The sequence below is a fragment of the Etheostoma cragini genome, chromosome 3 (genome assembly GCF_013103735.1).
Source record: "Etheostoma cragini isolate CJK2018 chromosome 3, CSU_Ecrag_1.0, whole genome shotgun sequence".
NCBI classification, from domain to species: Eukaryota; Metazoa; Chordata; class Actinopteri; order Perciformes; family Percidae; genus Etheostoma; species Etheostoma cragini.
The window spans coordinates 25,179,901-25,195,920 of record NC_048409.1 but is presented as its reverse complement, the minus strand read 5'-3'; the positions used below and the strand labels follow the sequence as shown (position 1 = coordinate 25,195,920).

The 16,020-nt window shown below is 39.5% G+C and overlaps 1 protein-coding gene across 6 annotated transcripts; it reads left to right on the top strand.

The window, feature by feature from the left end:
• Nucleotides 1–2,031: 2,031 nt before the first annotated feature.
• On the top strand, nucleotides 2,032–13,111 carry zbtb44 (zinc finger and BTB domain containing 44). 6 transcript variants are annotated; one of them, XM_034867076.1, is made up of 6 exons: nucleotides 2,033–2,341; nucleotides 4,549–5,650; nucleotides 7,870–7,954; nucleotides 8,473–8,624; nucleotides 10,005–10,305; nucleotides 12,504–13,111. In XM_034867076.1, the coding sequence occupies exons 2-6, from the start codon at nucleotides 4,585–4,587 to the stop codon at nucleotides 12,898–12,900; spliced, it is 2,001 nt and encodes a 666-aa protein (XP_034722967.1). In that variant the 5' UTR covers nucleotides 2,033–2,341; nucleotides 4,549–4,584; the 3' UTR covers nucleotides 12,901–13,111. The 6 variants fall into 6 exon arrangements, with proteins under 6 accessions (XP_034722972.1, XP_034722971.1, XP_034722967.1 ...); XM_034867075.1 differs by having other exon boundaries at nucleotides 7,870–7,984; XM_034867077.1 differs by having other exon boundaries at nucleotides 7,870–7,984; nucleotides 10,005–10,088; nucleotides 12,504–12,769.
• The last annotated feature ends 2,909 nt before the right edge of the window (nucleotides 13,112–16,020 follow it).

Sequence of the window (16,020 nt, the reverse complement as noted above, 5' to 3'; positions counted from 1 at the left end):
GGACACTTTGTGCTAGCCTTTTCCTTGTCTCTATTGTGCACAAGGTTTTTATTACTTGAGGATCCTTGTTTCCGGACTGGTAAGTACCTATAAACAATTGTGCAAATATCAGAAGGAGCCATTCTTCAAAATGACCAATAAATTCCAAACAAATGTTCAGTTTTCCATGTTATCCAGATCACTCTTTTAGACCATTGTGGGCCACCAAAACCCACCCCTGACAGCCAGACTAATGGAATTTTCTTAAGTGGGTCAGCAGCTTTTAAAAGCAGGGCAGATTTTATTGCATGGTTTACAAATGTTTTTCTCATTTAAAGGAGAATAACCGTCATTACAAAACACGTAGCTCTGTTGTTTGTAAAATTGGAGTGCTGTCAGTAGTGAGAAAAACAAAAATAATCAGTGCTGCTTACATCTTGTTATCCTCCTGCTATAGTTAGCACCCAACAGGCTCAAACAGGGCAAGTTTTAAATGTGTTTTTAGCCTCTTAACATCTTCCAAATGTCATTAAAAGTGCCTCCCCATGTGCAATGATTCCTTTCTAGTGAACACAGTAAATCTGACTGCTGTAGATGTAACAGAAATGCATGAAAGATCCGCTAATTCAGCTGTGATTTGGTTCCTTTGTTGAGACGATAGGGACCATCTACAAACTATAACGCTGAAAAGAGACACAAACACATTTTCAAAAATAAGTATATGCTTATTTTCTAAAAGTAAGTGCTATGGTACAACTAGCAGAAAACAAGTTGGGGTAGGTTTGCAGACACTACCTTATTTAATCATTAAATTGATAGCCTACACATTTTGTTTTATCTCTTTTCTGTTTTTTTGTTTGTAGACGGTCCCTAAGCTCTCTAACTGTCCTAACACTGGAACTAAACACAGCTGAATCAGCGGAACTTTCATGCTCTTCTTTCACATCTACAGCAGGCTGATTCACTGTGTTCACTAGGAAGTAATCACTGTACATTGGTAGGCACTTTTAGTGACATTTTAAAGATGTTTAGAGACTAAAAACACATTTAAAACTTGCCCTGTTTGAGCCTGTTGGGTGCTAACTCTAGCAGGAGGAGAACATGGTGTAGACAGCACCGATTGTTTTTATTTTTCTCTCTACTGACAGCACTCCAAATTTACAAATAACAGAGCTACATGTTGTAAATGACCAGAATTCTCCTTTAAGGTGTTCAGTAAAACACTCCCATGTTGGAAAAATGTCTCTGTTCAGTCACATTCTGAAATGAAGACAGCCATGTAAAAACATATTCAGCAGCATTGGTTAGGGAGTAAGTTCTTCTTTCCTATTCTTAACCCTCTGAACCCTGAGGACATTTTTACAGTTCATTGTCCGTCTGGATTCATTTTATAAAAAAGCTTGTAAAACACCAACCCTGTTGTCTACAGTCAAAATATGAACATCATTTTTTCAGGACAAACTGGGTTAATAGATATTTGGGTTGCAGTGAGGTCACTTGAATGTTAAAAATGGTTGAAGGACCTTAATGAAAGTCTTATTCCATTCATAGCTGGCTGAGCTTAGAAGATGTGAAAGCCATAATGGAGCACCAAACCAATGGGCCCATAATATCATACATACGGAACAGTAGACATCACATTGACTACAGTTTGGGTTACTAGAAACCTTATAAAATATTCATAATATTTGAATTTCATAATATTTGATAATTTTATTATATATTCAACTCTGTTTTCACAGTGTATCAAGATCAAGTTAATTAGAAAATTAAAAAAACAAAGGGGTAGGGCTATGTGAACACATTGCATTTTCTAGTGTGCCAAATAATTGAGGTGTAAATGATATTTTTTCAAAATTCGAAATATATAAAAATAATGAAGTAGGCTATAAGACATATCTATTTAAAACACAAAATACATTCGCACGTTATGATTAATTTAACAGGTCTATAGAGAGCCATATATGCCGCACATACATGAATATAAACAGTAGAAATGTGTAAGTTTTGTTGTACATGTTACTGAATGTGAGACTTCCTGTTACTGTACAGAACCATGAGAGATGCGCGTTGCATTGTGGGGATATAAATACAGCGCAGGACAGCGGGGAGCACAAAGGAATGAAAACAGCACCTCAAAACTTTTAACTTCAACCTAGTGTGATGTGAATTAATGTGAGCTTTTATTAAACTGTGAGTTTTGGCGGCTGGCAGGCTGACAACTGCCTGAGAAGCGCAGGGAATGTGAGTAATTGGAGGGAAGCGGCAGGGCGCACCGCTGTCTCCGACTATCGCTGCTTTTTGTCAGCTGAGCTGTTTGCATCCCGAGGCCCAGCCGATATAACGGGCCTCATCAGAGAAGGTAAATTCCCTTCGTACCGTCTGTGTGATAACCGTAACCCCGCGGTGTGTACTTTAGTAAGCTACCTTGTTTCCTAAGTATTGATACGGACAAAGGAACCAACTAACAGTACTGTGTTGAGTCGGTTAGCGCTAGCTTTGTAGTTAGCTAGCTAGCTAATGTGTAGCAGCTTCAGTCCAGAGTTATCAACGGTCAAACAGGAAACGTGGCTAATTTGGCTTCAAAATAAATGGGGTAAAATAGTATGAATTGTTTTTCCACTTGCTTATAGTGGTTTATTTTGAGTGTGGAAATGAATATGTATAAACCAATACATTCTAAAAGTGATATATATAATATATATATATACACACACACACACACACACATAACTAGTTTTACAGAACACTATGGGTTAAAAAAACAAACAAATAATGGGCAAAACCGTAACATTTCGGATTGGTTAGAAATTTGCAATACAATGTTTGATCACGACTCTTCATTATATTTTATTTGGTAGTTAAATAACACACCATGCTGAAAAGCATTTCCGTGTGGGTTTTTGTCTTTTATTTTGACAGTTAACGGATGTACTTGTTTTTTATCTCACGGGTGATTTGACTTATTAGCTTCTTGACACTGTTAGCTAGTGTTTGCTAAACTGTGTTTGTTGTTGCAAACATGTTTGTTCAGCATCTTTTTCACGAGACAATTAGCCCCCATGCCTTGTAAACATAAGCCTTTCTGCTTTTTGTGTGCACATTAATAAGCAGCCCTCGGCAATATGTTTCAATCCAACGCTTGTAAACACTTGCTTACGTGATGTAAACAGAGTAAAAGTACCAGGTTGTAGGATACGCCTCCTCTGCCCTATCGCCATCATGAATATTTCTGTGATGGAGTGAAGTAGTTAGTAACTGTTTTCGCTGACTCTTAGTTATGTAATCATTGATCAATCACTTGATAAGTGTATAAAATATGTATAACTCATAACAAGTGACCCAGTGATGTCTTCAGATTAGCTTATTTTGTCTGACCCGACGAACAAAAGTGTGTGTGTGTGGCGTCACATCACATTGCCTTTTAAGATTCTTTTTAATTGGGTATTAGACCAAGGTTTAGACACTTACAGTGGACGAAAAGATAAAGCAAAATGTATTTTTTACCTTTTTTACAGCTAAGTTTTCCACATTTCTGTAGAACAGTGTTACGTATCCACTCTTATAGACTTGCAGGCAGTGAAAGTATATTTTTTTTAATCGAGTCGTTTTTGATTTGTATACATCCTTGCTCTCAAGTAAATGATTTCTAAATTCCTTTTTGTCAGGAAGAACGTAATGGTAACCCATATAGCTAAATAATTCTTCTACAGGAGACATTTTAGCCTTTACTAAACCCATGGTGGAATTGAAGCTGTTTTCTCTTCGTTCGTTGGTACAGGCTAGGCACTCTCCTGTTGCACCTCCACAGCCCAGGTCCATAATTCACTTTGCCTTTACAGGGCCAACATAGCCCACGAGTATTTTCCTGTGGTCTGTCTGTGTCTGTGTGTGTGTGTGTGTGTGTGTGTGTGTGTAGAGTAGAGTTTGCTCTCCCTGCAAGAGCCCCTTCACTTGAGCTTTTGTTTGATGGAAAATCTCATGCCTCAGAGAATCCACATGTCTCGCAGACAGCTGCTGAGCATCCTGTAGTGCACTGGCCTCCACATGGGTCTGGCTCGCATCGCTGCGCATCTGCTTTGATTGTTGTTGCATAACTTGGCATCTTGTCCTCAGTGCTCCCACCCCCTTTACCTTGTCTTTCCCAGACAGTACCTTTAGTATGTTTCTCTACCTACGTCCACTGCCTTTCAAAATGTGCTTGCCTTTTTTGGGCTTGGTGTTTTGCAGAGTGGTATTTGACATTTCATTTTGACTTTGTATTTATTGCTTTCTAATAGAGTGGTTTAGTGAAAGTCCACTGGCACCTGATTCTTTAACTGCTAAGGCTAGATTTTGTTCAGTATAGGTAATCATTAGAAACATTGACAGTGCTATGTACAAATCATACTGATGTAAGGGACTCTACACAAAACAATAAGAAATTGTAACAAAATGTTTTTTTTTTTTTTTTTTAAAGTAGATCTAAGTGTTTTCTTTTCCTACCTGAAATTCATCTTTGACTTCTAAGATCCAGATCTTATGGTTTAGATTTTCAAACTGTGTTTTTTTTCCTCCATCTCTCTGCAGGACATATTTCCTGTACCCAGTCATAAACTGACCATCATGGGGGTCAAAACCTTCACCCACAACTCAACCTCCCACAGCCAGGAGATGCTGGAGAAGCTTAACGCTTTGCGCAATGAGGGTCACTTATGTGATGTCACCATTCGGGTCCAAGACAAGCTCTTCCTGGCCCACAAAGTGGTCCTGGCCTGCTGCAGTGAATTCTTCCGCTCCAAACTGGTGGGCCGGCTAGAGGAGGAGGACAAGTTTGTGTTGGACCTTCATCATGTGACCGTTAGTGGCTTCGCTCCTCTGTTGGAATATGCCTACACGTCTACCCTTTCTATTAGCACAGAAAATATAATAGACGTGCTAGCAGCTGCAAGTTACATGCAGATGTTTGCTGTTGCTAGCACATGTTCGGAGTTTATGAAGTCTAGTATTCTGTGGAGCCCGAGTAACAACAGCAACACTAACAACATTACAGCAGATAAACCACATGAATCAGCACCAGAGAGCGCCTCATCAAACTGTGCCCTGACGCCGTTGGATGGCAGCGTGTCACCTGTTTCGTCTGACTGCAGCGTGATGGAGAGAAACGTTCCTGTATGCCGTGAATCACGACGCAAACGGAAAAGCTTTGTAACAATGGCATCGCCAGAGAGTCCGCTCAAATGCACTACACAGATGGTCGCAACCTCCCCACAGATCCCCAACCCGTCCCCTTCATTCTCAGACAGCACAGCCCAGCCTGTGGAGTCCTCCCTGGCCTTCCCGTGGACTTTCCCGTTCGGTATTGACCGAAGGTTCCACTCAGACAAATCAAAGCTCCCAGAGAGCCCTCGTTGCTTAGAGCAGGGCACCCCAGGGACCTCCGAGGTGATAGTCGGCCGACGGCTCAGTGACTTCCTAACGTGTGAAAGCTCCAAGGCGGCGTCGTCGCCAGTGCCGGCAGAGGAGGAAGATGTGAGGGTGAAGGTGGAGCGTCTCAGTGATGAGGAGGTCCAAGAGGCATCCTCGCAGCCCGTCAGTGCCTCCCAGAGCTCGCTGAGTGACCAGCAGACGGTGCCAGGGAGTGAACAGGTCCAAGAGGAGCTCCTCATCAGCCCACAGTCCTCCTCTATAGGTGGGGCGATTCTCCTTACCTTAATGATCCACAGCATTTAGGACTGACCCCTGAACCTTGCCCCCAAACACAGATAGCAGCATTAACGAGGCCCAGCAGGTCTGTCAGTCTTTAGGGGACATTCACACAGAGAAAGCGACCAGACAGACACAAACTCCTGGGCAGTTCATCGCTTACAGTTTAGTATAGCTCATAGCTTCATTTTTTTTTTTTTTTTTTAACATCCTCATAGTTTTTTTAAACTTTCCTGTGGCGGCGATAAAGGCAGTGATGTTTTCTGTTTACTGAACAGGATTCTTATACTGCCTCAAACCATACTGACGAGTCTGGTCGCCGGTTAAGTGATTGGCCACGGCAGCGTGACGTGGAGTTGCGTTCCTCCAAGTCGGTCTCAACTTTTCGCCGCAGGCCTGCTGCGGTTTTTGGGGGCTTTTCCGTCTTTTAATTTTTGACAGGACGGCTAGGTGAGAAAGGGGGGAGAGAGGTGGGTGTCCCCCCCCTGCAGCAACCCCTGCCACACTCTAAATGTGCTACCCCCATTCAAAATGAATGAAAAGAGCTGCGTTTTTGCCAGACCGTTGGACAGCCAGTTTAGGCTGTCTGAACTCGGCCTTAGATTGGTCCGCATATTAGAGCACACACATTATATTTAAGACCCTTACAAAAGTGTAATGTGCAATTTTATCTCCGACCATCATATAAAACATTTTCAATCAATTGAAAATGCTATACATTGTTTGCGAAGAAAAGAATGACCCTTTTATGATCCAAAACTAACAAATGGTCAATAAGCACATCAAGGCCAAATCAAGTGTTTGACTCCATGAATGACCGTTGTTGCTCCACCTCCATCTCGTTCTCAATCTACAGAAATGTGTGTGGTTACAGGAAAAATGATGGACATCCACTATATCAGAGTATAGAGTAATGATGGCAGGTCTGTCCTGCACTGGTGAAGTTTACACTTCACCAACTCCACCTTGCTTGCATTGGACAGCGTTATGTTTATTGAATTCTCTTATTAAAGTGAAGTGTACTGTTAAAAATTTGAACATTAAAGATTCCGTTTAAGATAAACACACTGTGCTTGTTGTCCAAGTATGTTTTTCCATAGTAAGAATCCAAACCATCCCAAGAGTTATGTTAATAATATTTAACAGCAATAATAAAATGTTCATAAATAATACTAGGACTAACTAGTTCTACCCTGCAAAGCAAGAACAATGCCATTGCTTTATTTCCATGTGTTCAGCATGGATCATCGACTAGTAAGGATCCTGACTCTTTACTTGGGACATGCTGTTTTAGCCTCAGTCTTTTAGCTCAACACCATGTCTGTAGCATTCAAGTGCACATGTAAGACTACAGGTTTCTCGTTTAAAAATTTAAAACATTAAAAAAAATCAACTGGAAACCCAGCTCCCAGCTTTTGTAGTTTTAGCATTGCCTAGCTAGCTCTAGCTGATGCAGTCTGCTCCAGACAATTGTCAATTCAAAAATTAATGGCCACCGCCTAGAAATTAGAACAATTAGCTTAAAGGGGTCTCGCTTTGCCAGATCTTCCTTAACAGACCTGCAGAGAAGGGTCTGGCTGGTCCACACCGCTCTGGTTTATTGGCATTTTTTTAAAACCAATCACAATTGTCATGTGCGGCGCCAAGTGCCGGACAGAGCCACAGTGCCGCTGCAAAATAGCCCCGGGAAGGAACTTGTTTTGGTGGAATTTGTGTACGTTCAAAAGTTGTTTTAGTCGTGCAACAGAAAACTCTGATTGGACAGATCTATATCCAGGACTTTCTCTAAGTGGAACGTCGTGGATATAGACTAGTAATATTGTATCTATCATTGCTATAATAGAGGATGCGTCCTGACCCAGTTAACACTGACACTTTGTTAAACTTCCGTCAAACCTGCTTCACCCAGCCCTCGGAGCTCTAACCCATTTAGAGGAGTTTTATTTGTATTGGTTTCTCTGGAAAGTTTTGTCTGGTGGCCCAAAAGCAGTTTGAAAAACTCTTTTGCCCTGCCATAATTAAAAAGAAAATGGAAACGCTTGCATTTTTTTCCTAAACTGTTTAACAGTGAATTGGAATCTAGCAGCATCAATCCTTAAATATGGGATTAGCCCTCAAAGACCTACAGTCTAACCTCATCCAGCATGATCAGATTTTCAGTATACCGCTACGATATGAGTAACAAATGTTTCTAACTCTTTCTAGGGTCAATGGATGAGGGAGTGTCTGAAGGCTTGCCGTCAATGCAGAGCACCTCTAACACTGGAGGACACGCAGAAGATGATGAAAGGTATCATGATTTGTTTCAACTTGCAGCAAGGCAAGTCATAAGCTGTAAAAAAATATATAGACATAAACCTCATAACTGAATGTCTGAGCCACACCTGTTTAGATATTACTTTTGGATGTCATGTTAAAAGGCCCAAGACATTATGTAGTATAATTTAAAGAAAGCTGGTTGCATATTATAGCCTCAAGCAACAAACACGAGTGATGCATTTTATGTAAAAGCTAACGTAGCGTCTAACTGGAAATCTTAGAACGTCCAAGCAGTCTGACGCATATCGCTATCATCACTAACAACCCAGCACTTAAATGGTCCAACCACAATTTTTTAAATGACATAATGCGTGGACCCTTTTCACCTCAAAACTCACCAGCTATTTATTTATATGCAAGGAGACAAGCAAAGTACTCTGAAAGTTACTTCATTGCAATGTTTTTCAGTATTCAAGATATAATTTAATTGAATAATGAAGCCCCCCCTATATGAATATCACTTTGTTGTTTCCCCTCTTTGTGTTTCAGGTTAGAAGGTATTCAGTACCCATACCACCTCTATATCAGCCCCTCAGCCAGGCCCGGGACCAATGGCCCCGACAGGCCCTTCCAATGTCCAACCTGCGGAGTCAGATTCACACGCATTCAAAACCTGAAACAGCATATGCTCATACACTCCGGTATGTGAAATGTGGAACATTGTGTTTTTTAGTCTAAGTTGGAAACAAAAGTTTGTGACACAATCTCCGGCATGCACCTTTTTTCGAATATTTAACACAGCCCAAAAACTGTCATAGACTTTTCAAAATGGCAGTGAAAGTTAGACTGGGTAAACCCTGCCCACTCTGCCGGCAATTTGATTTCACCCTGCAACTCAGTCTGGAAACCTGCACGTATAATTCTTCTGCTTCAGTTCACAGTTTTGCGGGAACCAATCACTAACTGGCTTATCTACCTGGCGCGCTATTGGCGGGTTTAAAACAATAATGATAGAGAAGCGACTAAACAGCTTCTTGTTTACAATCAACATAGCGGCGGCCACCAAAGCAAAGCAAACCCGCCGATGCCGCTGTTGCTTCTATGTCACCTGGATCGTTGGTCTGATTGGTTGGAGGACTTTCCAGTTGCATACAGAGTCATTTGAATTATGCCTGTTGGTCACACCTCTTGTGCAGAGCAAATACAGAGCAGACTCCCCAGAACAATGCTCAATCTCAAATCTATTGAGCTTGGCTTGGTCTGGTGATAAGGTGAATAAGTGGAGTACCATTGAAAGAGTACATATCATTCATGATAAAAGGAGTCAAAGTTACTGAGCAGTTTGTTTTACCAAAGACAATAGAATATTTTAGCATATTTACCCTGCTGTGTAAAAAAATATGGTGAGAGTTTGTATCTGTAATGTAAACAAAGCAAAGCAGGCCACAACATTTCAAAATATTTGTTTGGTCTTTGAACATTTAGTGTGTAAAAAGGCTTAAGGCAAATCATTTTAAATCCCTCAGTTAATCTATTTTGGTGAGAAGCTTGTGGAAGAAACAATTTCTAGGAGCTCCAATTCAAAGATTGATATTTAAAGAGCTAAAACTCAAATTTGACCAGATCACATATTTTGCTATTTAGCTAAATTACCATCTACATGTTTTATTCCTTGTCTTAGCATGCGGGAAATTGCTATTTGATTTGTTAAGACATTCTTTAGACTTGGAGCTTAAGAAATATCAGTATGTTTACATTACAGAACTGGATTTAAAACTGTCCTAGAATCCACCAAAGTCTACATAGAGAGTTGTTATTATCAGAAGTGCAGATGCTAATTGAAATCTAAATAAAAGGATAAATGATAGTGGGTTGCTTTATTTTCCTACAACTTGTTAACCGATTAGTGATAAATGAAGCTATTTGTTCTGGGCATTCTGGGAAAAAAAGTGATTTGGAAAACAGTTGGGGCTAAATTTGTGGTAAGATGTAGTCATTAACCCCCTCCTTCAACTTACCTCACCCAACACGTGATACTATTGTACAAATCAGCTGAACTTTGTTTATTTATTCCCCCCCAGGCATTAAGCCTTTCCAGTGTGACCGCTGTGGGAAAAAGTTCACACGGGCCTACTCCCTAAAGATGCATCGGCTGAAGCACGAAGGTAAACGCTGTTTCCGGTGCCAGATTTGTAGCGCCACATTCACGTCCTTCGGTGAATATAAGCACCACATGAGGGTCTCCCGACACATAATCCGCAAGCCGCGGATTTATGAGTGCAAAACGTGCGGGGCCATGTTCACCAACTCTGGCAATTTAATTGTACACCTGAGGAGTCTGAACCATGAGGCATCCGAACTAGCAAACTACTTCCAGAGCAGGTGAGGAGTCCGGGGGTGCTGACCTCATCATTTACTCAGATCTCACCTGGATCAAAAATTGACTTTAGTTTAGATTCTAATACCTGAGGTTCATTTGATTGTTTTTTCCTTTTTTGAGTTTGTTTGTGTAGAACTGTTTTTGAGATGATTACAATTGATTTGAATGCTCAGATCAAGTGTACCTGAAGTATTTGACTGAGAGAGACAGTGGCACCTTTTTAAAACATGCTCAAACGTTGGACCTGACAATAGCTGCAAAACAAAACATTTTGTTTCTGTTCAAATGGATTTTCCTTAACCAAATAGAGCGGGTTTTTTGTTTTTATCAACAGCTCTGTCCACAAAGCCTTGTGAAAGTTAGCACACAGTGTCTTTATAAAGTGGACGAGTGTTTTTATTTCCCAGACTTTTCCACTTCTTAATCAACTCAAGCCCTCACAGGTCGGCAGGACTCAAACGGGCCATTGACTCTTCAAAAGTTTTATAGTAGAAGGTCTACGCCTATGGTCATAACAGTGTGGAAAATTCTATGGCAATCCAGTCAGACTCTTAACTCCATCCACAGTCTTCACATAAAAAGACATGTTAACTACGTTGTATTTTTTGTTCAGTTTGTGAGATTCATCTGTTATCTGTGCTAGATATGACACTTACACCCAAACTTAACTATTTATTTTGGATACTAAGCTCTAATTTCCAGTTTGCTTGATAATAGTGGTTTATGATGTTAAGCTCCAGGAGTGGGTACTCTGATAAATCTAGTTTACAACCATGGTCACACTTCGCACGCGCACATTTTTAAAGAGTCCCTGTCATAGGAATTTAAATGGAATTGTGTAGGGTATAGTCACATGGGGACCTAGCTAGAGTGGGAATGCATTAGAGTATAGATCAAAATTCATCAATGATTTGTTGACTTTAAAGGTTTGTATATCCATATACATTTTTCTAATTGGGCATTATTTGAAGCATTTGTATAGGCACATCCTCTGGTGCACAAAATATTCTGGCAACATATAAAATATAAAATATCCACCCTATATCTAATTACACTTAGGCCATCAAAAAAAGTTGGTGCTTTAGTTAATTCTGTTGATTGACTGGACCCACAAGTATGCGCCAAATGCAAATGTGTACAGAAAGTTGGAACAAAACATCCATCTAATTATTATTTCAAGTACAGTTGCAGATCTGAATAAAAAATAAGTTTGATTTCGAACTTTGTTTTTTGACTCAAAAGAAATTAAGATGAGCCTCCACTTTTATTCTTTCTTCTTTAGCATCAAAGGCAATAATCTTAGTTTTGTCTTTTATTTAGTTCTGGTTTATCCAGACATTTATTTGTCAGTGGTTTAATGCAGCAAGTCTAATTGGGGAAAGTTTTACATAAAGCGGGGTATCGTCCACAAATTATAAGCAATGTAATTGTTTTTTTATAATTCTGCCCAAAGAGAGCCTTTAGAGGTTAGGTTGAAAAGCCGAGGTCCAAGAATGCAGCTTTGAGGAACACCATATCACGCTAGATCACTCAGATCTATAGCTGCCCATGTAAACAAAGTATCCCTTGTCTAGTGTATAGTATTATAACCAATCTAGGACTCTGCTGGACAGCCAGCCCAGTCTTTTTAGTCTTTTCTAGTCTGTCTAGCAGTATTGTGTAATCAGTTGTGTCCCACACTAAAAACTTTAATAAGAGGAGTTTCATTGCAGCGATGGGTTCAACATCCAGACTGGAAGTTATCTAGAAAGCCTTTTAACGCTAAAAAGCTGCTGTGCTACTTTTTTCCCATTATTTCTGCTTAAAAATGGTCTTTTTTTAGAATAGGCCTAATTATGCAGTTTTCAGTACCTTAGGGAAGATGCCATATTGGAGAAAATTGTTAACTATTTTCAGCAAATCTGCTGACAAGCAGTTAAAAACAGTTTTTAAAGTTTGTTGGCAGAGCATCAAGGCAGCACATTGATGGCTTGAGATGTTGCACTTTAACTTCTGCCTGGTTAAACTGCAGACTTGATGTTAACAACCGTTATTTACTGGTGGAGGCAGTTATTCCTGAAAAGACATTGAACATGCATGTGTCTTTGTAAATATAAGCTAATATAACCTCTTTTAAATTGTCCACATGTACAATTTAAAAATTGTGTCAAGATAGGAAATTTAAGGTATTGAACTCCTCTGATTCTCTTTGTCACTGCAGTGATTTCCTCGTGCCCGACTACCTGAGCCAAGTACAGGAAGAGGAGGAGGCGCTGGGAGTCCAGTATGAGCTAGAGGAGTCAGAACATCACCCCGTCTACCCGGGCAGCACCTCCACCACCACTGCAGCATCGTCCTCCTCCTCAGTCCAGATGCCCGTCATCTCCCAGGTCTCCTCCTCTACCCAGAATTGCGAGAATTCCTCCGGCTTCCTTTCACCCGAGCCCCTGGACCCCCTGGAAGCCCCAACCTCCCTCAAGATGGACGCCGATGAGACGGCCGCCATGACGGAGGACACCAAGTTGGACAACAGTGTAGTCGGCAGTTCCCCAGAGGTGTTTGAAGAAGAGCAGCAGCATGCCCAGGGCAAGGAGCTGGCTTCCATTACCATAGAGTGATTCAAGCCTTCTGCTTTCCCACCATGTCTTATTTTGCAGTCATGTCATATGGGAATATCTATTGAAATGCTTTTGCCACTAAAAGGGATAACTTGGACATGTGCACATGTTGAAACCTCATCATGTGAAGCGATCAAGACGCCATGATTGAAGTTTTCTCAACACGTCCACACGCAACACAGATGCACTTATTTGAGTTCATGTTTTACAACAAGCCAAATCAAGCAAAGTAAGTTATAATTTTCTTTGTTTAAATCATTTTCCCCAAACTTGAATCAAGTAATTTTCTTGTTGGTGACATAAGATTTCATAAAATCTGAGTTTAGTCCATCTCCAAACCTGAGTTTCAAAGTAGTAGTATTTAGCGATGCACCGGTCCCATTCTGATATTGGGCAGACACTGACTCAAGTAGTTTAATCAAGTATCGTGACAATGGGGCCGATCTATTCAATTGAAATATACATTATATACTGGAATTTTAATTCCTGTTTAAGTTTTAAATAGTTTGTTGCTGCATATAAAAAAGGTTTACACTTAAATTGTCCTGTTGATGTTTAAGTTTTTCTTACCAAGTTGCTGGTGCACGATTTATTTTAATAACATAATTATTATAAATAATATATAATTTATTTTAATAATAAATAACAATTCAGTAATTGTGTATCAATGTATTTATTTATTAGATTTTGATATACAAAGTTAGGAAAGAAATGTTAAAGTTGAGCCTGATGTTGCCTTACATATAAAAGAATGATCCCAGTCTCTTCCACAGAGTGAGGCATGCAGCTCATTAATTTAACAATGGTATCGGAATCAGGACTGAAAAAGTTGGACCGGTGCATCCCTAGTATTTTTTTCAAATGAAGCAAGTGAACAGTATTTTTTTTTTAAGACTCGTTTTTAGGAAGGTTTCTTTTTCCCATATGACGTGAGTGCAGCTCCAGCTAAATTAATTTCTGTCTTAGCCAGTTTGAGGTGTGTTGAATCCAAGCCTTGCCCTACTTTTGGAAAGTGCCTGAGAGTTCCCATTTGAGCAAAGCAACGCGTAGAGGAAAAAGAGGTCTTGACTTTGCCGACAGTGACAAATCAAGTCTTTGCAAACTGAGCTAAAAAAAAAAAAAGGTATTTCTTTTATAGTGACAATGCTAGTTTGTATGGGCAGAGACTGTGTTATTCCTTCAGTGCCGTTGCTATAGGCAAACCGTTTAATGTCAATATTATCTATATTGCAATAGCTTGTACTGTAGTTTTACTATTTGAATGCTGTGTATGTTGAGTGTTGTGAAATATGATATGTCAGGCGTGTGTGTGTGTGTATGTGCATTTCTTTTTATCTATATACACAAAGTACGTTTCATTTTTAAATGTTTTAAAACTTGAAATTATATTGACTGAGTATTCCCTTAAGACATTTGTGCAGTATATATATTTTTTTTCTGACACATTACACTTTTTTTTTTTAACACTGTTAGAAAATCTAATCTTGCATCTCCAAAAAACTAAATGCTAATAGTTTAGTAAAACTTGATGGATCTTTTGTTTCAAAATAAACCAAAAAAAATCACTGAATAAGACACAACTTCATGGAAAACACACATTTTTTAATTTGGAGTAACAAGATTTTCTCACAACTGCCATGTTCCATTTCCAATTGGATTCCTAAGATATAATAATGTAGCATTTCATCCGAGTTGAATTTAGGCCTACTTGTGAAATTGCATTTTTGTGCTCAGAATATTGATATCTCACATGTCTTTTAATTTTTGGTCATCCTGATTTACAAACGGCTACACGCTAATATTCAAGGATATTGCATGACTGTTGAAGTGATGGTTCACTTAGGTACGACGTGATTGTCTTTTTTTTAAAATTTATATTCTCGTTTGACTTTGTGAGGGATAAACCAAGAATATTATGTTGTGTGTGTGTGTGTGTGTGTGTGTGTGTGTGTGTGTGTGTGTGGATTTTTTTTCCTTTACCTAAGTTATCACAAAGGGAAAAACTAAATTGTGAAAAATTCCCCGATTAAAATTTAAAAAATACATACGTCTGCAGCCGGGGAAGCAGTAAGTGATGATGCAAACAGATTATGATTGCTATCTGTGATGGCCCATTTACAGTCAGAACAGATTACCAGGGTATTGGGTGGCATGTGATCGTATTGCTTTAAAAGCAATAAGAGCATAATAGCTAATGGGTGAATGTGAATACTGTGAGTTAAATCATTGTAAATGATAAATTTATTGCAAGAGCTTGTCCTCAAACTGCACAGTTTAGCAGTTGACGTTACTAATTTCATTAACTTTAATGCTGTTTTTGGGTCAAACTTCCAATTCTTGGTATTGGTATTGTGCCAACATGGTTGTAATCGTCTACTTGTGCCTGTATTTTGAGAAGATAATGATGCCCATGGTGGTAATCCATGAGTTGAATGCTACTGACTGTGTATGTGGTTCATTGTTTATATTCTGTCGCCCCCTGAAAGTAATGCAAACAGCCGACATTAAGGATTATCACAGCAGGATGTTAGACCTCATATATACAGGGTTGATTGTAAATGTAAAGATGAATATTGCTGTGATGAGGACATCAGTATTACCCTGTCCTTATCATTGAAATTCACTGAGAGCTGTCTTAAATAAGAGCATGCGTCTCCCTGCGCCATCCGATCAGTCACTTTTTCAAAGTTGTGCCATTTGCCCTTTTTATCTGGGTACAAATCGTTCTTTTTCCTACAGGACCAAAAGTTCTCTATCTCATTAGGGAATTGCCATGGCAATCAGTAAATGCACATAATAAAAGAGAGATAATCATTCGAAATGGTCCATGCTATTTAGCAAGAGGGTCCTGCTGTTTTGCCCTTTACACTGTATGATGTTGTGCAATTGAGAGGCTAGCCTTAGTAAATGGACCTATTAACTCTATTTGCACAATATCAACATTAGAAAAATGTTTTCTATTCTCCATTTGTATGTCATGCTTTTCATCTGTTGTGTTAGGTGTGTATTCAAACAACTTTTATAATGAAATGCTGCTGTTTGTTGAAACGCAAAAGTGCCCAAAATATTTTTGTGAACCAATAGTGTGCAATAAATAGACAGGTGTGGTTTTAAAAGATT